General features: G+C 34.0%; 1 protein-coding gene across 1 annotated transcript in view; it reads left to right on the forward strand.

Moving 5' to 3' along the window:
* LOC106649283 (ankyrin repeat and KH domain-containing protein mask-like) overlaps positions 1-20312 on the forward strand; it is a 68070-nt gene extending 47758 nt beyond the window's left edge. The window contains exons 19-23 of the mRNA XM_014366603.2: positions 3379-3552; positions 3617-3811; positions 6635-6785; positions 11697-13827; positions 20093-20312. Coding sequence (XP_014222089.1) covers positions 3379-3552; positions 3617-3811; positions 6635-6785; positions 11697-13790 — 2614 coding nt within the window. The 3' untranslated portion in view covers positions 13791-13827; positions 20093-20312. The remainder of the gene's footprint in view (positions 1-3378; positions 3553-3616; positions 3812-6634; positions 6786-11696; positions 13828-20092) is intronic.
* Positions 20313-24778: the final 4466 nt, after the last annotated feature.

A 24778-nucleotide genomic window follows, 5' to 3' on the forward strand; every position in this document is an offset into this window, starting at 1 on the left:
AAACATAAAATTACAACTTTTATAAACTCTACCGTGTTCGACTAAAAATATGCCGTACCTCAAAAATGTGTGATGAATTCGCATCACACTCGCATACGCTCATGCACTAAACTCACTTGGTGTGATCAGAAAGTGCGACTTATGCATTGGAAAAGGTGACATAAATGTGAACTTAGTACAGCTATAAAATGTTGTATGATACTCGTGCTATGGGGATACTTTTTGGCCCAGCTATTAGGACCCAAAAGTGTTACTTATGGCAATGGTATCGTAAAGTACTATTAATTAATTCTGAATTGAAATTCGAATTTCTGTATCAAATTTTACACAGAAAAAAAACTGTAGTAAATGTTAACATGTGTTAACATATTCATACATAATCGCTAGAACAAGTGCCCCAGAGTTGAATTATTGGCGTTTTCTACTATGTACAATATGCATGCTAAATATTACTGTAATATTGAATTATTCATGTAATTTTGTATTTCAAAAATATTTATAAGGTATTCTAATAATTGTTATGTTACATAGTAATAATTAGTATGTAGCAAATTTTACTACATATTATGGGAAAATGTGAGGATGAATAATTCAAAAGTTATTTTGTATTGTAACAACTTTTACGATAGTCAAAGCTTTTCGATTTCATCAACAGATGGAGTATGGTCAATTCCTGCAAGCGTCAGAAAAAATATCCGATTGGTATACATGTATATTAGACTGACAATATTTTTTTTTTTTTAAATCGACGGGACGCCCCCTCAAAAGTTTAAAACCCCCAAAAAAATGACCTCTACCAAGTTTCAGCTCATATGGTGAAAAAAACCCGTGCCACAAGACGGGTGCGGATTTACATTCAATTAACTACAAATCGAGAAAAGTGCATTTGTTTCTTCAAAAAACGGCTCAGCAAGATCACCTATTGAAAAAATGTGAATGCATTGTTTGATAGGTTTTTGTCTCGCCTTTCCAACGCCGTATTCAGATTTTAAAGCGGCCTTAATTTCCTCGAGATACAGCTGTTTTTGTGGGATGCGTTTTTGTAGCTGAAAATTCAGTAATTCGGCTTCGGGTCCTCAAAAAATCACGTTTTTCTTCACACGTTACAACATTCTGAGAAATCTATAGGAGCTACCGAAAAGAAATTTACTCTAATTTTTTTGGTATAATTTTTGCAAAATTTTGGTTTAAGATTCGTTTTTCGGCACGAAATCGCTCATAAGATCTGAAATAATGCAACAATCTCAATTTTTCCGCCAGATTCTGAAAGGTGAGAAAATTTTGCATCGAAATACGTATCGCTCATAGTTGTCAAATTTTTTGGGGTTGGCTCAGACATTCGTATAATACGAAAAAACGAATTTTTTAGTTAATTATTTTAACCCATTAAGTCCCAAGAAGACGTTTTTTCAACCCTTTATTCGTCCACTGTATTTTTGGTAAAAATGGGGTCAAAAAAATATGCGAGTAACTAATTCTAATGTAAAATTTAATGCCCATTCAGAATCTGATCTCAGATTTTCGAAAAAATGATCAGGTCAAAAGTTAAACTTGATTTTATAAAAAAAAACGTGATTTTGAAAAAAAATTTTTTTTATTTTTCGAATTTCCAAATGAAAACCATTAGAAATCTTAAGGGTTTCGTGAAAATATCGCGTCCTCGATATCTAAACTGAAAGTTAGCGGGGTACCGATTGAAAAAATTAATGTTTAAACACAAAAAATGGCGGTTGAAACTCGCAAAATTGAATGAAAACTTATAGAATTTTTACTCAAAAACGAAGGACTTGAGAAAAAAGTGTATTTTTTAACTTTATTTTCTTCAATCTAAACCCCACTAACTTTTAGTTTAGGTATCGAGGACGCGATATTTTCACGAAACCCCTAAGATTTCTAATGGTTTTCATTCGGAAATTCGAAAAATAAAAAAAATTTTTTTTTCAAAATCACGTTTTTTTTATAAAATCAAGTTTAACTTTTGACCTGATCATTTTTTCAAAAATCTGAGATCAGATTCTGAAAGGGCATTAAATTTGACATTAGAATTAGTTACTCGCATATTTTTTTGACCCCATTTTTACCAAAAATACAGTGGACGAATAAAGGGTTGAAAAAACGTCCTCTTGGGACTTAATGGGTTAAATCTACACCCGTCTAGTGGCACGGGTTTTTTTCACCATTTGAGCTGAAACTTGGTAGAGATCATTTTTTTTTGGGTTTGAAACTTTTGAGGGGCGTCCCGTCGATTTAAAAAAAAAAAAATATTGTCAGTCTAATTTATATACAAAAAAGTTCAAACATATAACATATGCCTGAAAGGTATAGATAGTTAGAATAAGGTTAGAATACCAACTATGCTAATATGAATACACTGCGGTTAGGTAGGTTAGTTTTCTAAAGGCAAGCAAATATTTGTTTGTACATATCGACGAATAGAGTAATTTCATGATCACAGAAAGCAGAGTTAAGTCGAATACTTTGAGCTCTCAAAAAATCGAAAAATCATCTCGGGAAGCCACTCAAGAAAATTATCATTTTAAAATAATTTTACTAATCTTTTAAAATACCTAAAAAAAATTAATATATATCAACTCTGGAGCTCTTTTCTAAAGAACATAGCAATTTTTGATAGCGAATGTGTTGATATTTAATATATTATTTCTTTCCGTGTAGGAGGTAATTATCAAAAGTATAAACAAGCCAAAAATACAATAAAAAAAGAAAAAATTTCAAAAAGTTGAATCATTAATAGTCCCTGAATAAAAGAAAGGACTCCACACAATTTAAGTTTGAATTACTTTTCATTCAATGTTTTTGAAATTTTCGAGGTATATTTTTCAGAGCACATAAATCAAAAGTTTTTACGAATCAATCATTTCACACTGCTACAAGAAACAAAATGGCAAAAGCTAAAATTTCTATAACTCAGTGAATTATAGTTAGATAAAAAGTTAAAATTAACATTCAACAATAATCAACATTCAAAATTGATAATCGAGTCATATAAAGGTGTCCATGGGCTTTGCTTAATATATTAAAATTTGTCTGAATTTAGAGAAAAATACTGCTAATTTTTTGTCGTCATCTGCTTCTCCGTCACGATACAACTATAGACGATGCTAATTGATAGCAATCAATTATCAACTATCAACTATCTGATATCAGTCTCTTGTGAAATATTTTCTCCCAAACTGTGAGACTTCTTTTCTACAAAGAATTAATTTCACTCTCGAAAACTTTTCTGTGCTATTCCAAGCAAGAAATGCATATTACAAACAATGAAATAACATTGAAGTAGTAAAATGACACCTGTTTTCTTCAATTTTCTTCGAATAATATTGTTCCTGTCAATCATTGAATAAAATAAATTTTTTCCAGGAATCCAGCCAATAGAGATGATTTTGAAGCAACCGGTAATGACTTCTCAACATCGAAAAGTGATATAAATAATTCATTTGAGTTTGATTCGGCATTTGATGATGGATTTGATGTAACAAATAACTTACAAAATATTAATCAATCGAATGACGGATGGAGAGAAGTTGTACGAAAGTGAGTAAAGATTGTATAAAAAATACTATTTTGATATCATATTTAAATTCTAATTTATTTGCAGAGGTCAAACGGAAGATTCAGGGAAACATTTAAGCTCAACAGTGCGTGTAAAGAAAGTGTCAGTACCGCCTGTGGCAATCAGTCGAGTGATAGGTAGAGGTGGTAATAATATAAATACGATACGTAACTCAACTGGAGCTTGTATTGAAATAGACAAACAAAGCAAAATTTGTGGGGAAAGAACAATAACTATAAAGTAAGCTTTTTATTTACTATAATTCTGTGGTGGAAAGGGCTAACGAGATAACTCCATTTTTTTCGAAATCGAGTTTATGACATGAATTACCTATATGTTATGTTTACTTTAAGGTAAAAGTGTCACAAAAGCTGAAGAGAGCACCTATCGTTCAATATAACACCGTGCCTAACGAGATAAGTCCATTTCGCTGCAAACGATTCCCGGCCAAACGAGATAAGTCCACCTTTGCGAGCTCCAAAATGCGATAAAGAGTTTACTTTGATTTGAAAATGGAAGAAAATGATATTCCAACATACAAATGGCTCTTACGCTCTTTAATGTTGTGAATTTCACTATACGGTTGGTACATTTGATACACGAGGGGCCATTTTCGCGATTTTCAGTTTGGCCTTTTTTCGTTGCAAGATTTGAGATCTGACATCAGTATAACGTTAAATGAGCTATTTCATCAATGTCAAATCATTAAATGAGGTTTTGATCACAAACTAAGCGAAATTATCGATATTGAAAAAAGTGTGACCGCTAAAAGTGGACTTATCTACTAAGCGGAGAAAGGGCTAACGAGATAAGTCCATATTTTTTGCTCCGTATCATCACTATGATGCGTCTTTCAATTTCACAAGTACATAGTTCAAAAGATACCTCAAAATAGGTAAAAATATCATAGGTACAGATCTTTAGTCGTCCGCGTCTAGCTAGGCCCTCGTGCGCAACTTAAAACGCGTTTTTCTCGAAAACACGAAAAATGGAGTTATCTCGTTAGGCCTTTCCACCACAGAATTGTTTTTAATATAATCTAGTAATTTTATAATTAGTTGACAGATTTTTATGCATTTTATCGCTAATGCGTCACTCAAAACATTAAAAGTCTCCTTTGTCCTACCTTTAGTAGTCTGCCGGTAAATTTTCTTATATATATATCAAGCAAAAAATATGACAATTTTTTTTTCATGTTCCAGCTCCTCATAATTTTAATGTATTTTTTTGTATATTGTGAGTCAACATATTTTCGAAAATTGGTGCTGTCTCCAAAATGTTGTCTCGTTTGCTCATTCTGCTTCACAATCATTAATACTCACTACTAATTATTTTTTTATAATTCATACTTTTACTCATTTACTCACAATTTGACCGGCTAATATTTTCCTTGATTATTCACCTAAAATCGATCGAGAATTGTTATGGATTGAATCGGTTTCCACTTGAACTTGTACATCGCTTAGCACACAAAAACCCAAAAACCTACATAAAAATCAACTTGCAAATTCAAGTGAAAATCTACCTAAAGGTCACGCTAACATAGACTCGAAAATTTATGCTCAAATCAACCTAAAAACTCATACGAATTTCCTGGGAACCCATGAATTAATTCACATGGAATTGGTCTCAATTCACTTGGCTCTTTTATAATATGCTGCAAAAATTTGTGACTTGCGAAAATTTATCGTAAAATTCTTTCTTCTCCGAAATAACTAATAAAATTTTACGAAACCGATCAAAAGTTAGCTACAAACTTCAACAGAAATTCGTTTCCTCCTAGAAGTAGCTTTGTGATAGACTCTTAAACGAGTTTGTGAACCAGATGTCGTAGGATAAGTTAGCGCACATATTCGTAAACTATACTGAATTTTCAACCTGAAAGTGCGTATTTAATGGACCTATCGTTATGGAAAGTTATTATGTAACTACACTGAAAGACTTTCCGAGCAGGCTGGGCTCTGGCCAGAGCATACTATGCGCAGAACGCCAGAGTGTGCTGTTCTCGTGTAATCGGAGTGTAGGCTACTCTGATCTTTAGCACAGCACGTACCGATGACAAGAGCAGTTACCAAAATCGACCGACAGTTAACCTCTTTTCGCGCCTTTAGTTTCGTCGTCTGCTTTTGCAGCCCAATCAACCGTCGAGTCCGTGCGTGTACGACATCGCAGTTAGACAAGAGACGAAACACTCGTAAGGCGTTGGATCTCGTGCTTTGACATCGGAGTAGCCTGTGCTCTGATGCGGCCCGGGTACGAGACGCTCGACCATCAGAGCGCAGCATGCTCGGAAAGTCTTTCAGTGTAGCATAACTTTTGAACAGTGGCACGTATTTGAGTGTGGTTAGACTATGTTTATAGCATATATGTAGTATAGCGTGAGCATATAACGTTAAAAACTTGTTTAGACATTCATCGATTATTTAAAAAATTATTTTCTTTTTTTATTTGGGAAATCGTGTTTTCTTCATTTTTTTAAAAGACTTAATGTTTTGTTACTCTGTTTTTTTTTAACCGGATGTGTTTTTTTCGTGGAGTGTGTGTTCTAATATGTTTTAGTTAAGGATAAATAAATTTTCAAATAAAATTTTGTTGTGTTCAAGAATAAACTTTTTTTTTATCTTGTGATCAAATTTCACTTTTACGTGACCAGGTATTTTCATTTCGACCAGACAAGTCATGTTTTTGTGGAGTATGCGTCTAATTAAGCGTCAAAAATTTTTTATAGATATTGGCATTAAATAACATAAAGGAGATTTTTGGAGAATTTTTTTTTACTCTATGCATGCTGACCAAATAGATATTTTAAGATTTTTGAAAGGATTAAAAGTTCTCGGTGAGTCAGCTAACCAGTTTTTATTTTTGAGGGAAAATCAATAATTTTCTATAGTGAGAGGTTCTAAATATAAAGAAATTTTTTCAGTAATATTAAAAAATGTTCACTCGCTTATTTTCAACAGTCGATGTTAAAATCGATGTGTCCTCGTAAACTGTGAAATAATATATAAATCATATATCAGTTAGTGATTTTACACTTAGTATGAATATTAACGTTTGTTTCAGGGGAGATTCTCATTCATTAAAGCAAGCTTATGATCTTGTTACACTTTTGGTTAATAATCAAGATATGGATTTACCTGCTACGGTATCGAAATCAAAATCCCATGGCTGTATGGCTCCAACTTCAATTGAAAAAAATGTTACAGCTTCTACTGTGAGTATACTAATGACATTTAGACTATGAGGGTTTGCGCAAAACACAATTTGATACGTCTAGAAACAAACAAAAATTTATTTTATCATAATTAGCTATTACACCTAATATGTACCAACTTTTGAATTAACTATTAAATATATATGCTTACTCTTCTTTCCTACTTCAGTAAAGTCTCTTTAGTAGACTCTTAATATTAATAGTCGTTCTTATGATAATAATTAGTATGAAATAATTAATTAGTATTTTCAAATAATCACTTTGAGTGTATGAGCTTCCGAGAATTCATGCCTCTCTTTCTCTCTCTGTCTCCCGACCCTGCCGGACCCCGATTATAAATTTTTGCGCTTGACCAAGAAGGGAAGGCAATCTGCCTTTGACTCGGTTTGGTCTGACTACATACATATGGGGCGAATCATGATAGATGCCCCAGCGGTGTGCGCGAGTGCGCAAAACAGACAAATCACGCAGTTTTTGACTCGCTGTACGGACTTTATATTCTATCTAGAAAAACTTACGGATAAGTGGTGAGGTCAAAAATGCAAAAATCAGCCTCCATAACCTCAAAAAATGGACTTGAACATAAAACACGCTGTATCTTTTTTGGCGCCAGGTTTAGAGTTTTATTGAGGGTTTAGATCGAAAGATCTTGCAATTTTACATAAGAAATGACTCTAAAAAAAGGGACTTTTTCGATTTTCTCGAGCGGTGAAGAAGGAAAGAACGCGCGGTCGGCCGTTTCCGAGCGCCGTGGCCTGTTTTTTCGCTACACTTTACGTTTCTTTATTTATCACGCGTTAGGCTTTCGCCATAAAAATAAACAAATACATGGTTTTTGTGTATTTTTTCCTCATCTTTCTAATGGTGCAATTAGTTTTTGTAAAATTGGCTTTTTTGAACGGATAAATTAACTTTTTGATTAATAGTTTCATTATTTTCGTTTTATTCACGAAACAAAGCCATTTTTCCAAAAACTAATCACACCACTGGAAAGATGAGGAAAAAATATACAAAAACCATGTATTTGTTTATTTTTATGGCGAAAGCCTAACGCGTGATAAATAAAGAAACGTAAAGTGTAGCGAAAAAACAGGCCTTGGCGCTCGAAAACGGCCGACCACGCGCTCTTTCCTTTTTCACCGCTCGAAAAAATCGAAAAAGTTTCGATCTAGACCCTCAAAAAAACTCTAAACCTGGCGCCAAAAAAGATACAGCTTGTTTTATATTCAAGTCCATTTTTTGAGGTTATGGAGGCTGATTTTTGCATTTTTGACCTCACCACTGGAAAGCTGAGGAAAAAAAACATCGAAATCACTTATCCGTGATTTTTTCTGGATAGAATATGAAGTCCGTACAGTGAGTCAAAAACTGCGTGATTTGGCTGTTTTGCGCACTCCCGCACACCGCTGGGGCATCTATTATGATTCGCCCCATATCTACGCTCGCAAGAATCATAGTGCCGAACACGTTAAACTGATTACTGAGGCGGACCTGGACTTGATCGCATGACTCGTGGATAAAAGCTTCTCTGACTGCGATCCGCTTCGGTGGAGGCGCGCTCTTGCTTACGAGTACTACTGATATGGGAAAATCTCACAAACTTTTAACCTCTATGTTATGGCCCTTTGATGAATTATTATAAAATAACTATTAGGTGAATGATGATTTGAAAAATATCACGTCATTCATCAAATCTGTAAGATTCCTAACGTATTTTTTAATTTATTGCTTTCTCATATTGATTATTTCTATTTATCACGTTTATCCTCGAAAAATGGAAAATTTCATTTGTTATCGACGAAGTTTTGGGTGATTTATTAATCTATAAATTGTATTTATAAAAAGTACCTTATTCTAAATAAGATTATATTAAATAAAAAACTTTATTACATGTTATCTTTTCAAAAACTGACACGATTGACCTTCCATATCAATGGTACGAGCTTTCAAACTTTGTTGTGGATTTCCGATGTCGCATCCGCAACACGACACAATTTCCAAAAAATAATGATCAAATCTAATTTAGGTATGGTTCGCACCTAGGTATTAAGAAAATTGATCATTTTTCCTATATTATAATAGACCCATAGCATGTTGAATGAATTGTATTTTTAATTCATTTAGCCGTCGGTAAAAACTCGAAAATTGAAACGAACGAATTGCATGTCGCATCCGCAACGAGTGATATCAGAATGAATTTATTGTTTTCGACCTTACCTTAAGTTTTGATCGTTTATGATATGAAAAATCGTGGTTATGATATGAAAAAATTCAAATTTCAGTATGAGTTGGTCAAAGGTTTGTGAGATTTCCCCATATATTTAAATGCTCTCACTGTCTGAGTCTTGGCTACTCACTGTTGTTGGTAGTAGCAGCTGTAGCCAATGTTCCAACAAACAAAATAGTACGATCTCAAAAGTGATCTAAAAGGAGTAATACTCCAAGTATGCATCTAATAGGATAGCTTTGATTAGTGTTGTTTAATTATGTAGTTTTCAGTATAAGTGTCAGATATTTTCTGACACTTTGAGAAAGTTCTTTGTTTGGTTTTGGGATTTTTTGATGATATCCAGGTGAAGCCCAGATAGAATTCGATAAGATTTTTAGTTTTGTATCTCTTTCTATGGAAACAAGCCTCTAGAGTGCTTAGATCATTTTAGAATATTTTTCTTCTGAAAATTTTGACAATTTCCAACAAAAAAGTTTTCTTGCACTTTTTCGTATAAATAACTCTATACTGAGATAGAAATTATTTTATATTTGCGATAATCATGAATTTAGGAAAAATGCCAACTTTGGGCCTCTGAAAAAGGGAGATATATCTTTATGGGTCTATAGACGGTCCGAAAATTCTAATAAAATTTGGGAAGACGTATAGCATCACAAACAAGTTTTTCTATGATCTTAGAAAAAAAAAGTAGTTTAGGAGATTCTATTTCACTGAGAATCTGCTAACTTTTAATGTACATGTTTACGAATTTTTGGTGGTTTTTTTGCTTTTAGAATTTTTTTATTTTTGTATTAAAATTCTATAGATCAAGACTTTAGTTTTCTTATTGAATGATTGTCCAGTCGTAGGCAATTTTTATCTCACAAAAAATCAATTGGCATAATATTAGTGCAATGTTATACAGTTGTTTTTTCAATTTTATATTAAATTTGGGGAATTTGCTGACTGTACTCACGATCACGGTACTCACATTCTAGCATAAAAAGATCCTATTTATTTATAATACATAAATAAAAATTTTTTCTGACTCAGAAAAATTTAATTCACAGTAAATACCTTTTAAAAAAGCTCCAAGATCGAAATCTCGAAATAGCTGGTAGTTAGAATCGATGCTGACGGTACTCTCATTTTTTTTTATTATATAAGCGATAATTTTCAAATTTAATGCTCTGTACATCGAATGTTACTTATTTTTCAACGACGCGGGTGAGTTCAGTGGATTTTGTATTTGAATTGCTTCAAAAATATTCTACGTAGATATCGTTGCAAACAATACTTGTGATGTTCTTTAACAATCCAATGTTGTGCGGCAAATAAACATTTTGATTTTTTTTTTACATTTTAAGGAAAAAAGTAGTAGTAGTAGTAGTAGTAGTAGTAGTAGTTTTCAAAGGCAATTTTCACGAACATCACAACGGGATTTTTAAGCCAAAATATTAACTTTATCAATGGTTTTATACTATTGAAAATGTATGTGTAACACTGAAATTTTATTCAATAAAGTATATAAACTTTAATCGATGGCGATATAGTGTATTTCATTATCAGTTTACTTTCTATGTAAAATTATTTAACAATGTGGAAAAATCGAAAGTTTTAAAGATCGAAATATTTTTTACTTCTCAATAATATTTTTTCGATCAAGGATCCTTACCCGATTTTAGAGTTTTTTAAAGATAGTTTTATGATAAGACTTAATTAAAAACATTAAATAACTTTTTAATTTCACTAACAAGTATTTAATGTGGATTCTTTAAGTAATCGAAGTTAGTATTTGATAACAGTGCAACCCATATCCGTGCTTTTTTAACTAAGGAACATCACAAAAACACTAATCGCATCTGAAGATGACTCTGCTGTTCAATTGTTATGCACGGCCGATTCTCAGTGAAGTAGAATGTCCAAAAAATTTTTTTTCTGCAAATATGAAAAATTCGTAGTTTCTAATGGCAGAAATGCCCCAAAAAATTTTTAGAAAATTTGGGGTCTTCTATGACCCTTTTTCAAAGGCCCAATTGTGAGCCCAATTTTTCATATTTGCAAAAAAAAATTTTTTGGCCATTCGACTTAAATGAAAATCGGCCGTCTACAAATCAAGGTCATTGTAAAGAATCTTAAACATTATGTTATAAATTCATGACGAATTCATGAAAAACAAAGATTTTTCATACCAGCAGCCCGAAAGTGACTACTTCCCTGCCGCTGCGCAAAGCGGGAAGAGCGATTTTCAGGTCACTGTGTATGAAATATAGTATAGGGGAGAGCGGGTTGTGTTGGCATGTGAAGTTAATTGGCAAAATGGTATTTTTCTCCTTATCAATGACTTGAACCGAGATGGTGCCGTTACATAAAAATAATACGTATTATGGTGCTAGCACTACTGATAGTATTATCTCTATTCAAGTTAGTGATATGGAGAAATATGCATTTTTGCCAACTTACCTCACATGCCAACACACCCCGCTCTCCCCTACAGGCCTATGTTGCGAAAGAAGAAAGCTCCAGAGCACGTGTTTATCGGCCTCGGCTTCGCCTAATCCACTAATTACACGTACTCTGGGACCTTTCTGTTTTTCGGGGCCGAGGGCATTAATATCCTATTCATCAATTTTCTTCAAAAATAATTAGTTTCATCCACAATAAAAATTGAAAAAATGATCCATATATTAATTTATTTACAGGTTAACAAATCAAAGGCTTCGTCTCTAAAATCTTCTGGACTAGTTAATGTTACTTCATCACAAACAACTAAGCAAGGGGCAAACTACTCTTGTAGCAATTCTACTAACTTGGTTAATTCTTCATCTGCCCGTTTACTAGGAAGCGTTAAAGTTACAGGAATGCCTGCTATGAATGATCCAACATTGAAACAATTGAGTTCTTCTGAAAAAATAGGATCTACTCGACATACGAATTCTTTAACTAAAACAACTATGTCATACACCACAGCTATTATGACAGAAAGTCGTAAAACTAAAACCACTTCAATTGCATCATCGCAAACTTTTGCTGAAAAACTTTCTGAAAATTCTACAGGCTTGTCATTTTCGGATGAACGTAAAAATACAAAACCAAGCAATTTTAAGCATACTTCTAAAATACAAGTTTCAAGTTCTGAATGGGTTCCAAACGTATTTTTTTCGTCACCAAGTAACGATAATGTTAATAAGTTGGTCGAACCTAATTTTACATCTTCAAGTAATTCACGCTCTATGCCATCATCTCACATAAATAAAAACTTAGAACTAACAGATTCTCATAATAACTTCGTAAAAAACCATAAAACATTACTTCTAAAGGAATCTAGTCCAAATCATCCTAATGATTCAATGTCAAATATCAATGATAAGAATCTTTTTTCTGGTGATTTTCCGAGAACTAATATGAAATCATTAGTTCAAAACTCTATCTCGAAAACAAATGAATTACAAGAATATTCTTTATTTGATGACACATACAATAAAATAGCTCAGCAGTCAATGTGGAATAATAAAACATTGGAACATCCAGAAAATTTTGCGGTGACAAAAAATGCTTCAAACCCCACTAATCCAGTGTACTTTACATCTGAACAATTTTCAAACTTTGAGACCCTGAATGTGGATGTGGCAAAAGCTCCCGGTTATCGTGGTGCAGTCATTAATTCTCCTGAAAGGAATAAAAACTTTTTTATTGATGAAACTTCTAATTGTTCAATGATGCCAATCATGTTAAATGTAACATCTAAATGCTCACCTAATCAGTCATTGAACTTAGAATCCCACAAAAATAGTATCAGAACTTCTTTAAATCCAGTAACACCTACTTATTCATCTCGCAAAGATCAAGATAAAAATAGTTCAAGCATAGATCGGATGACCACTCCAAGGTTTTCAGAAATTGTTAATCAAGATTTTATAGAAACTGAAAAATTTAACAATTTATTATCAATTAATAAATCAGAATACGTATTAAGTGAAACCAAGAATGAATCTTACGAAAGAAAGAAAGTGAATCCAGCAGTTCAAACAGTTATGTTAGAAGAGGACTTGAATTTAAATAAATCAACATTAAATATGCCTAATCAATTCACTAATCACTCCATGAGTGAGATTCCATCAAAATTTATAATAGAATCTAAAAGTTCTCAAATAAATCCAAAAACAGTTGATTTTAACAATTGTCTCAATATAAATAATCAATCACACAAATCAATTTTCAAATCTGTTTCATCTTTGTCTTCCGAATCATATGATAACGCATCGCTCCAAACAAACGTACCTGCAATTCATTCTTCTAATACTGTTGACCAACCCGTTTATAATTACTGCAAATATCCAGTATTGGCACAAGAACAACTTTTAACTGAAAAAAATACTAGTAATATTTCGAATTGGACTTTCATACCTTCTCAACAACATCAATTAAGTCAACATTCTTCGCTCAATCAATCTGAACGTAGTGATTGTTTATCTTTAATGCAATCTTGTAACGCAAACAGAAAAAGTTTTGAAAACAATGTTTCAATGAACTCAATTATTTCTTCCACGTCTTTACAAAATGATGAAAATTGTGAAATTCGAGAAAATAGAAATGATGATAAAAAAATTCCTCGTCCTATTGGTACGGAAAGATCGTGGAAAATGTATCATCCTATTGTAGGATCGACTGGGGATAAGGATTCCGTAAATTGGATGCCAAATAATAATGCTTCATCAAATTCTTGGATAGATCATCCAAATAAAAATGACAGTCAATTCTCTTCTGATTCCAGTTATACATTGATGAAAAAATAAAAATTTTACCAGTAAATAAGCACGACGATCACACAAGGTATAATTAAAATTACTTTTATGTATAGCTCATTTAACAGATATTACGTTAGTTATGCAAAATTTATTATGGCAAGTCATTGAATTTTAAAGTAGTTTACTACCAAATTGGAATTATCGAGAGATTTCTATGAAACTTAGCACACTTCTTGAGGGGAGACTCTCATGAGACTCGATCAGCAAATCGATTTTTTTTTTTGCTTACTTAGTTAGCAAATGTCCCGTTAAATACACTCCAAAAACCCTTTTTACTAAAATCGATTTGGTTAAAAAGTTATAGGCAAAAAACTGGAGCTGTCTTTTTACGAGCAAACGATGTATGTATGTATGTACATTCGCTTTCTAAAACTCTAAACGCGTTTTTCACGAAACCATGTTTTCTGAATCGGGTGGCAAGATATCTCAAATAGTACTGCACTTAAAGACACCCTTTTCTTTATTTTAAAGCTAATTAAATTGTCTGGAGGTTGGTCCTAAAAAATTTCAAATTTTTTCATTGTTATTATTTATTAGAGCCCTTCAAAGAGCCAATAAAAGGCAAAAAAGAAAAATTTTTTTCCGAAGTCCGCTATTTTATCAATTTTTAATTTTTTTGCAATTATTTAGGTTCAACCTCCAACAAATGTCATCTAATTTAAGAGGAACTTCGAATTTTTGGTTTCGGGCAAAAACTGAAGGCGCTAGCTTGCCGCCCGTTGAGGTATTTTTTTTTAACACGACCTTCATCAGACGCTGCTAGGGGATAAATAATTCGATATTTTGGTCTGAAAAAATGTGTAAATATAGTTAAATACATACTTTATAAGTACCAAAAAGCTTGATTGCATTTTTCACTTTGGTCCACGAAAAAAAAAAAATCACGAAAAACACGTCATTTTTGAGGCGCTAGATGAGAGCCTCCCCTTAATGTGTGCGTAAGAAAGACTGATGAATTTTTGGACCCTGGGGTTAACTCTGAATTGAGTTATAAGTAATTAATTTTTTGCACATTTAAGGGCTAACAGGGGGCTTAATTATTTTTCATTTTTCAATAACAGTACTAGGCTGTAAAAGTGAAGAAAAATGTTTTTTTCAAGAACACACATGATAACCCTTTTCAAAACCCTATTTGAAAGTATTTTGTGCAGTTAGATACTTAGAAACAATTGAGTACATAAATAATGAGGGTACTGGTCCTCAATGCAAGCTATACGCATATCTAAGCTACCTGTCGTAGAAATCCAAGAGCAAGCATTAATCGATGGTACCCCAATTGATTTCATTTTGTTCGATAGTCAATTGGCCATGGTCGCAACCAACAGTTAGCCATAAGATGAACTGTAGCTACTTGTACTTATAGCAAAGTGAAATTAATTTATGGAAAATGATAAAAAATGAATAATAAATTCTAGAAAATTGTACAAACAAGTAGCTACAGTTCATCTTATGGCTAGCTTTTGGTTGCGACCATGATCAATTGGCTATCGAACAAAATGAAATCAATTGGGGTACCATCGATTAATGCTTGCTCTTGGATTTCTACGACAGGTAGCTTAGATATGCGTATAGCTTGCGTTGAGGGTCAATACCCTCATTATTATTGGACTTAACTGTTTCTAAGTATCTAACTGGACAAAATACTTTCAAATAGGGTTTTGAAAAGGGTTATCATGTGTGTTCTTTAAAAAAAACATTTTTTTTCACTTTTACAGCCTAGTACTGTTATTGAAAAATGAAAAATAATTAAGCCCCCTGTTAGCCCTTAATATGGGGTCTTATGTGATTTTTCGGATTTTTATTGAATTCTCTAAGTTTGACCTTCAAATGAACTTGAAGGTAAGGTCGTATAGGTCATCTGACTTCAGATTTAAATTCAGCATCCTCGAAATCTATACAGTAATTGTTTCAGATGTTTTAACCGTTTTTTCATGATTTGACCTTTAAATGACTTTCAAATAACCTTAAATCTATCTGATATTGAAAAACCGACACCGGATTCGGATTCAGCGACCCCAAAAAAATCAAGTTCACGACGTCCGGTCTGTGGAACTGAAAATTTTTTTTTGTGTCTGTGTAATTTCGTAGAAAGAGATTAAAACATGAAGCTTTTTCATTTATTATATATTATGGGTCCAAAGTTCTTCGATTGGACGCGTTTTTAGTATGTAGCAATACATAAAAAACAGAGCTCCGAAACCGAAATTCTAGACCCCTAGGCCTTCTTATTATTGGCTTATTTTTAGTATCGAAATACATGACCTCAAATTCTTTAAGATTTTTTCAGAGAGGGCATTGTGTAGAGCTAAAAACCTCATTTTTAACATTTTCAAGACCTTCACGTTCAGTTTTATCGCGAAAAGCCGAATACCAAGTTGCTCATCGCGAAAATTTATTTTTTCTCCTCTTCCGACAGAAAGCTCGCTTTTCTACCCTGCTATTGGGGACGGAAGTAACAATTTTAATCTCTGCGCACCAGCACACTGACTATTATTGCGTCGACACAGCGCTACCATGTGTGCGTATATATGGGCAATTTGACCTCACAACAGACGGCCTTGAAGTCGTGCCATCAGTATGAGAACGCTGCAATGGCATACTATTTTTTGGTTAGAAAACTAGAAATAGCTGTAAAACATGCACATGACGGTGTATTTATTATTATATGTACACTACAAAATATACCTTAATTTGGTTATAAAACAAAAAAAATTAAATGCTACGAAGTAAGGGCCACCTGTGTATATAAGACACATAACCGAATTAAATATTCACTAGTTACTATTATGTCAAGAACAAGTACAGTAACAGTGACGCGTGTGGTACAAGAACAATGACACGTTTTAATAATTTAGCTTTTTTTACTTTTTGGTAAAATTCGAAGATTTTTCCTCTAAAGCATTATAAAAGAATGATTAAATTATATTTTGAGTTTCTAACTATGTAATTTATCAATTGTTCAATAAATGTGTTTGAGTCGTTACGAGAACTTAATTCAATTTGAGTTTCTAAACTGTTAAACCCTTTTTTGCCCAAAACGACCCAAACAACACGGCATTCTTCGAAGCTGTACAGTTTACGCAATTGACGTTAGAAAAAAATGCGACCTATTTTTTTTAAAGTTTGAAAGCTCTCCTTTTCAATGGTGGTATTTAAATTGTGCTAAAAAGTTATTAACATGGTGAAAAATTAGTTTAAACAAAAAAAGCCACAATTTTTTTCATGTTTTTTTTTGTTTTCAAACCAAATTTCAAATGTGTTCCGAGCTTGCCACGACCTTGAAAATACATCAAACCGTAGCATAAATGTTTTACCTTTAAAATGACATATATTATGTACCAAAAATTTGCCGGGAAGTTAACAAAATGGCGTCTGGAATGCTTAATATTTTTGTATACATTCATGAATTTTTTTCTCGATAAATATTAACTCTAGGAAAAAATTACGAAGAGTAAAAAAGTCTTAGAATTACTCAAAGAATACACTAGAATTTTTCAGAATTTTTTGAACAATTTTTAATGTTTTGCAAGATTATGCGAATTGCTAGTCTATAACTTAATTCAGTAGGCCCAAATTTGACGCTTTTTAATAGAATTTAGGTAGAGAGTAGTAGATGGTCCCAAAAATTCTGAAAAAATTCAAGCAAATTCTTTGAAAAATTTTAAAACTTTTGATCTCGCATGTTCACATTCAAGTACAGGGGTTCCTCGTATAACGCGGGGGTTACGTTCGAAACTTGTACCGCGTAATGTGAAACCGCGTTATACGGGACCTTAGTCTTATGGGAAAAGGGGGGTTCCGTTCCTGGTCATGAAAATTAGAGATGAAAAATTTCGTAAATTAAATGAAAATTTACATTTTTTTCAAATTGTACATGTATTTATATATTTTTAAAAAAATCCGTTATTTTTGAATGTTTGGCTCTTCTCAAAAAATCTTTATGAAGTTCTTCATAAATTTGAAGAACTTCTCAAGTATGAATGAAAAACCAGAGCTTGGTCGCGGATAGTTGCTGTGCTCATTGGGATTTTCTGTGCATCAGATCCTGTATCCAGATCATTAGCATTTCTTCGGTTTTCTCAATTAAATTCTGCCGGATTCTTGTAGAGCTTACAGCATGCTTTCCCAATATTTCTGCACTCTCACGTATCTTTTCTTCGTTTGAGCGAATTGTGCATATCGTCGATTCATTGACGTCGAAACGTCTAGCAATAACAGCCACTCGTTCACCACTTCTCAAAAGATTGAGCACTTTTAATTTTTCCGCGAGATTCAAGCCTTTCCTCGTTGTCTTTAACGATTTTCTTGGACTCGGTGCCATTGCAGTTAAATAAAAATATACATCAAATGATAGAAAGGACTCTCCAAAAAAATACGTGTATAGCGATGTCAAAAAAATAGGTTATTTAAAAAAATTGTACGCTTAAACAATGAACACTGCTACGTAAATACGCGTTATAGGGTTCCAAAAATCCGCGTTATATGAGGGGTCGAAACATTCAATAAACCGCGTTACAGGGTAAACCGCATTATAAGAACCCGCGTTATACGAGTAACTCCTGTACTTCTATATCGAAATAGAAAATAACAAAGATTTTTTTATATTGTGGAAAATCCTCTACAAAATGGGCCCTTAGGCTCATTGGATCAAACTAAGCATAGGGAGCTTCAGTATTAAGTACCAGAAGACCCCCAAAAAAGTTTGGTAAAGATCTGTGACCCGGATCTGAAAAGCTCTCCATGTCAGTTACCTTTTCGCTTATTGTGACCCCAAAAAAGTGTCTTCCTCTCAGTAAAGCTTACATCATATCATATCCAATCTGGGTTACTACCAATAAGGTCAGAAGAAAATTAGACTCGCTTTTCACACAACAATAAATGGTCATTCTTTACTTGAATTTTTTCAACATTAATCTTTTTCATCATTATCAATGCACCAGTAATTCCTGCAACATATCTACTTAATGGCAACACAATGTTGTACTACATTATAATTCATTATACAATTATTGTTATTGTCATTTATTATTATTAGCAACTAGTACGAATATTATTGATATTAGAAATCACTATTATTGATATCTCCATAATTCTGTATATTATTTGTATATAATTTTATAGTTTATCATTCAACTTACTTATGCGCAGATGGGGGTCGCAAATCAAATCAAAGCAAATCTGTCTCTCTCTCTCTCCACTCATACATTCGCACTACGCAATCTCACACACTCTCTCGCATCCGCGCGACCGACCAAGCTTATTACAATTTACGACCTTATCTTCGCTCTTATGCCTCGGCCTTCGTTCTTCGACGTTGTCTCCCGCTGTCCCCCAGCTGCTCCGTCCTCGTGGTCTGCCTGGTCCAAGGGCTCTTGCCTCGCCTCGGAGATGCCTCGGACGATTGATCAGAAGGTCGCTGTACAGCAAATGGCGTGGCTCGCTGCCTTCCGAGCCTCACGATCGCCTCGTCACCTCGCAACTCTTCTCTCGTCGCACTGAACTCCAGGCTCGAACACAGCCTCTCCACAGACACGACACACGAATTTCCGCTGCACGCTTCTTCACGACCAACTCCACCGCTGCCACACAGCTTCTCACACTCGACTTCTCACTCGGCCACACGTCCGTCGTCTCCGACGGTCTAATTGCGAATCTCCTGTGTGCACTGTCGCGCAGATCGACGACGCATCGAGCGCGAAGCGCTCGATTTGCACGGGTCGATCTACTCTTCAGTGCACGTGGTCAGAGAGACGCGTCCGAGGTTAATTTGGCTCTTCCTTTGCCCTGAACCTTGAACGCGCGCTCGGGTGATACTCGCTTTCCTACCTTATCCATACTTCGGTCGCGCACTCACTCATACATCCACGCATTACAGCTCGCGTAATTTGCGTCAAATACCGCCCAGTGACATCGTCACAACTTATAGCAGAAATGAACGTTTTCGATAAAAATTATCAGCACTATACGACTTATAAAATTTTGCTTTTTATATAGTTTTAAAGAACTTCTAAGGAAAATTGGTTACGAATTGGAGCATATGTTTTTCAATTGTCTAGTTGTGGTACTCCATTGAGATTCTAATCTAATCGAATGGAATCTCTCGCTTTGAAAATAAATCTGTAAATCTTTTCCACTTGACCTGTATGCTTACGATAATCATTTACTGTCACTAAAATATCGATATAGTTATATAAAAAAAAAAAGTAAAAATATTTATCATGTTATGTAATTCATTATTACTAATATATCAAGCAATACGTTGGTAGTAAATTTTAAATTTTGATTTTCAGGGATGATCATGGAAATCACTTGTTGTGGAATGCAAATAGATGATTCAAAATGTGTCTTGAAGAACATAATATCTCTTCGATAGTTATTTAAATGGATTAGCAATATTTGTTATTATTCTCACAATTTTTACGGTCATCTTTTAGTAAAATTCAATTCAAGTTTGAAAATCAAGACGAAAAATAATAACCTTTAATGAAAATAAATACGCTTAATACTCAATATTTGATTATAAATTTTTTATTTCACATATTATCTATTGGAATTGCTTATCTTCTATTTATTTATGTTGCTGTACACAGACGTGAAAACTGCTTCCGTATTCTCTACCTGAATTACATGGTAATTTTACTAACATAATTTTTTTATCCTTATGCATTAGGATTTCACTTATTTAATGGCATATAACTTCGATTTCCAATTGATTTTTTTTCATAAGGGGAATACATCACTAGGATTTTTGAAAATCGATTTTTTTTATTTTTACCTAAAAAGCCTTCTTTAACTGAGTAGAATAAAGCATAATTAGTTTATAGGATAAAAATAATTTTGATGTGTTTTATTTTTAATTTTAATACGAGAGCTAAATGGACTAGAAAACAACTTTTCTTACCATGAACTAATCGAGCTGAATAAATATAAATGGCCGATTCTCTGTGAAATCGAATGGCCAAAAAAATTTTTTCTGCAAATGTGAAAAACTTGTTGTATTTGATGTCAGATATGTCCCAAAAAAATGTTAGAAAAATTGGGACCTTCTATGACACTTTTTCAGAGGCCCAAAGTTGGCCATTTTAGGGTTTTTTTGAAATTCATGAAAAATCACAAATATTCAAATAATTCCTGGATGAGGGTAGAATGATTCAAAAGTAAAAGTGCCCAGGAACTTTTTTTTTGGAAATTGTCCAAATTTTCAGAAAAAAAGTATGCCAAAGTGATTAGAGCTATCTAGTAAAGTGAAAAGCTCTTAAAAGTTGAAAAAACACAGAACGAGAAATCTACTGGAGTTCGAACCGGACTTTCATTTCCTAAACTATGTAAAAAGCTTCCCAAAGATGTCAACTACTGCCTGATAAAGTTTTGTAATGAGTCTTAAAGTTTAACGCAATGTAGACAACAATGTGTAGCGAAAAACGTGCAAAAAGTGGAAAAGAATTTTATTACAAAACTTTTGAGACAGCAAGGATCCGGATTGGTAAAAAATTACATTCAAAATCATGCGGTCAATGACTTAGAAATCAAAAGTCAATATACTTGTTTGATGGATAATTTTCAATAATAAGAGGAACAAGAGACATATTTTTTGTTGTACAAGGACCTATAAAAACATATTTTTACATCAGAAACAAAAAATTGTAATAGTAATCCTTAATTTTCATGTTTTTCATTTATAGATATACACACAAGTGTGCCCCGGTAAGGTTTTTAGGGTCATTTTAAACAAAAAAGTGCTCTTGCCAATTTTCTCTAAAATCTATTTTTCACGAGTTATAATCGATTCAAATTTAAACAATTTCCAGCAATGAATCTTTGCGGTTTTTTATCTCAATAAGGATGAGCTCTACTAAAAATTTAAAAAGAACAGATAAGTCTTAGAATTTGTCAAGGAAAGCGTATGAATTGTTCCAGATTTTTTCTGGACATATGCCCGAATTTGTAAGTCAGGTTCTGAGGGAACTACCTTAAGTCAGATCGGAGTACAGTATGCCCTCCGTATATGCGGGGGTTATGTTCCAAAAAAGCACCGCGTACGAGGAAACCGTGTATACTGAAACCAAGCTCTTATAGAATGTCAGGGGTTGCATTTCTAGGAATCTCAAAATTTAAGAAACATGGACATAAAAATGATGAAATTAACTTATATTGAATACTTTATTGTGAAAAAAAGTCAGTTATACGCGATTGCTTGATTTCTCTTTGATATTCTTTGTATATATCTTCGTAGATTTCAACTATTGAAGAACATATATGTTTAAAGTGCATGCTTCGAGTTAATACGGAGTCTTCAGCTACAACTTGAGCAATCAATTCTTCAAAGACATTGACGATTTTCTTTACTGTAAAAGTATGAAAATGCTTTTCCAAGCCTTTCATCTCACTTTCATCCTCCGTTTTTCCTTCTGTAGGACTTTCCAAAATATATTCAGTTTCTTCAGTAGATAAAAATTCTTCACTTGGCGAAATAATTTTTAAAATTTCAGATTCATGAACATCTTCAAAACCCGGACCGCCTAATTCTCGTGTTAAATTAATTACAGATTCAAGAATCTGAACCGAAAACCAACTCCAGCAATAATTTAGACCAACTTGCATTGAGAATTTGCTCCGAAATCTCTTGCCAAGACTCCCCAATCAAACCTACACCGTCCAAAATCGAAAATTTTTTCCAAAAACTCTTTACGGATTGCTGTCCACGAAAATTTTCATCGTCTCTGTGATTTTTGTCAAATCTCAATGTATCTTTCATTACGATAAATCAATCTATAAAGATTTAGAGGATCGCAGTTGCCACACTCTGATGTATTCGTAATGCAATATACTTTCGCGTATCTTGAGAAATCGTCTATGAAAACTACAATCCATCTCTTATTTCCGGGAAATGAGGTTGGGGTTATCAGCCCCATTGTATCTGTAAGTTCTTGTCGTTGGCCGCTCTATCTGGGTACTCACACAAACCAGACAGGCGGTTACAGGGATAGAGGACAGAAGGGCGGTAAAATGAGTAGGCCGACATTGAGTGCTTAGTTGGGCTTGTATTGTTGGATTTCGGAGCTCGCTGTGAAGCGACCAGCTCGGGCGACTGCTCTGAATGATCTGAGCTACGGTGTGCGCTGCGCGCTTACGGCGCTTTAAACTTGGTATGTTCGAGGCGTCAAGTCGACGCCGTCATATAATGGCTAGTGACGGAGCGTTTCACCTACATTGCTCCCCCCCAGTGGATTCGACGGGGTCGCACACACGACACAAAAAACATGTATGAAACGCATTACAATTATACCAACGCGTTTACATTGAAAAAGGCGCACTGCAGCAAAAAAATTGTACATGTATGAAACAAAATATAATTATACGCACTTAGTGCAACAATAGGTAAATGAAAACAGCGTTAAAATATAAATACGCTCTGGAAATCTAACAAAAATATTTATACTTCTTAATTCGAAGCTGCCCAAGTACATATTATATGATTGCGTTAACAATAAATAACACTTTTTATTTTTTAAGTGTAGAATAGGCACGCAGGCTTAATACATTTTATATCGTCGATGCTTCTTAATTGAAGCTTAAAATAATCATGGGTTTACATATGCTGTTTTCAATGCAGTAAAAAAATAACAATTTTGATTTATTTTTAATCAATAATACGGACACGTTGGAATTTCAACACTTAAGATTATAACTGCTACGCAGTTAAATAAAAGTGTATACTTGTGTTTATGAGTTACTGATGCATGAACATACATTTTGACTGACATACTCATACTTCTACATTATGATTCTCGAGAGAGTACCATCACGCGACAACTCAAGCAGCAGCAGCATAGCCTCGGGTTGACTATTTACAAGGAAGCTGCATTTATAAAATTTTACGTATTTGATAATCAAATTGTCTCTCAAAAAATCAATAATTGGTCGACAAGCAATCTCGCCACAATCGCTCAGAGTCAAGGATTCGACTCACGCAAAAAATCTCCTTGGAGAAGACGATTGCCAAAGACGCGAAGCTGTCTCGCGCGCGACCGCAATAAAGTCTTACTAAACCCCAGAAGAGATGTGTTGTTAAAAATCGAAGTTAAAGATTTAAAAGCTAATAATGGAGGTCTCTGCGCAAAAATCAGCCAAGACACGAATAGACAAAAATAGCTAGCCGTTGCCTACCACCTCCAGGGAAAAATTTCTCCTTTCACGAACGGTGACTTGGACATTATTCGGTCTAGACCGATGCTCAGAGATGCTCTCCTCGTCAAAACTTTTCAGACTGGTCGAAGTCAGACCCAGAAACATTCGACACGCCGCAACGCAAGCCAGTCGAGATTATGACCGCAATTTTGCCCCATGCGTCTGGTAAGACGTGCATGTCGGGTCCGGCTAAAAAATAACGTGTATTTTACTAGTACGCTGCAAATTGCCAGCTTATTACTGGTAATAAGCGAAACAAATCCGCGGGCCACGATCGAGCCTGATGCGTCCATCAGACATTAACACGTCAGATCGGGCAATAAATAAAATTATTTTAATAAATCACGTCCCAAGATTAGGTAGGGCACGTCTGCTACAACGAAGGTTCATAAAAGAGACAATTCTTCGGAGAATTTAAGATTTGATACTTTAGTATCATAAATTGGATAGGCAGCTAATTGGCTGCTATAATGCCTAAGATCACGGGTCTCGCCTCCCGCTCACCTGGCCTAGGAATAACTGAAACTTTGGCGTTCGAATCTACAATAAATTAATTTCGAATTTATATCCTCGATATGGAGACGAATTACATCATCCGACGTAGGAGTCTCCGTTTTTTCAAAAGGGTCGAGGGTTTTATGAAGACGAAGAACTAGTAGAATTCGAACTACCGTCGCTCGGACCGCCTTTGTCGCGCGCTTTTGTGAACTGTTTCTATTCTTGCCGGGATTACGCCTGTCTCGATTTCGACTATTACGATATGATGCTAAAGTGTCTAATACTTGATC

This window comes from Trichogramma pretiosum, unplaced genomic scaffold (assembly GCF_000599845.2).
Source record: "Trichogramma pretiosum strain Unisexual culture from Peru unplaced genomic scaffold, Tpre_2.0 scaffold52, whole genome shotgun sequence".
NCBI classification, from domain to species: Eukaryota; Metazoa; Arthropoda; class Insecta; order Hymenoptera; family Trichogrammatidae; genus Trichogramma; species Trichogramma pretiosum.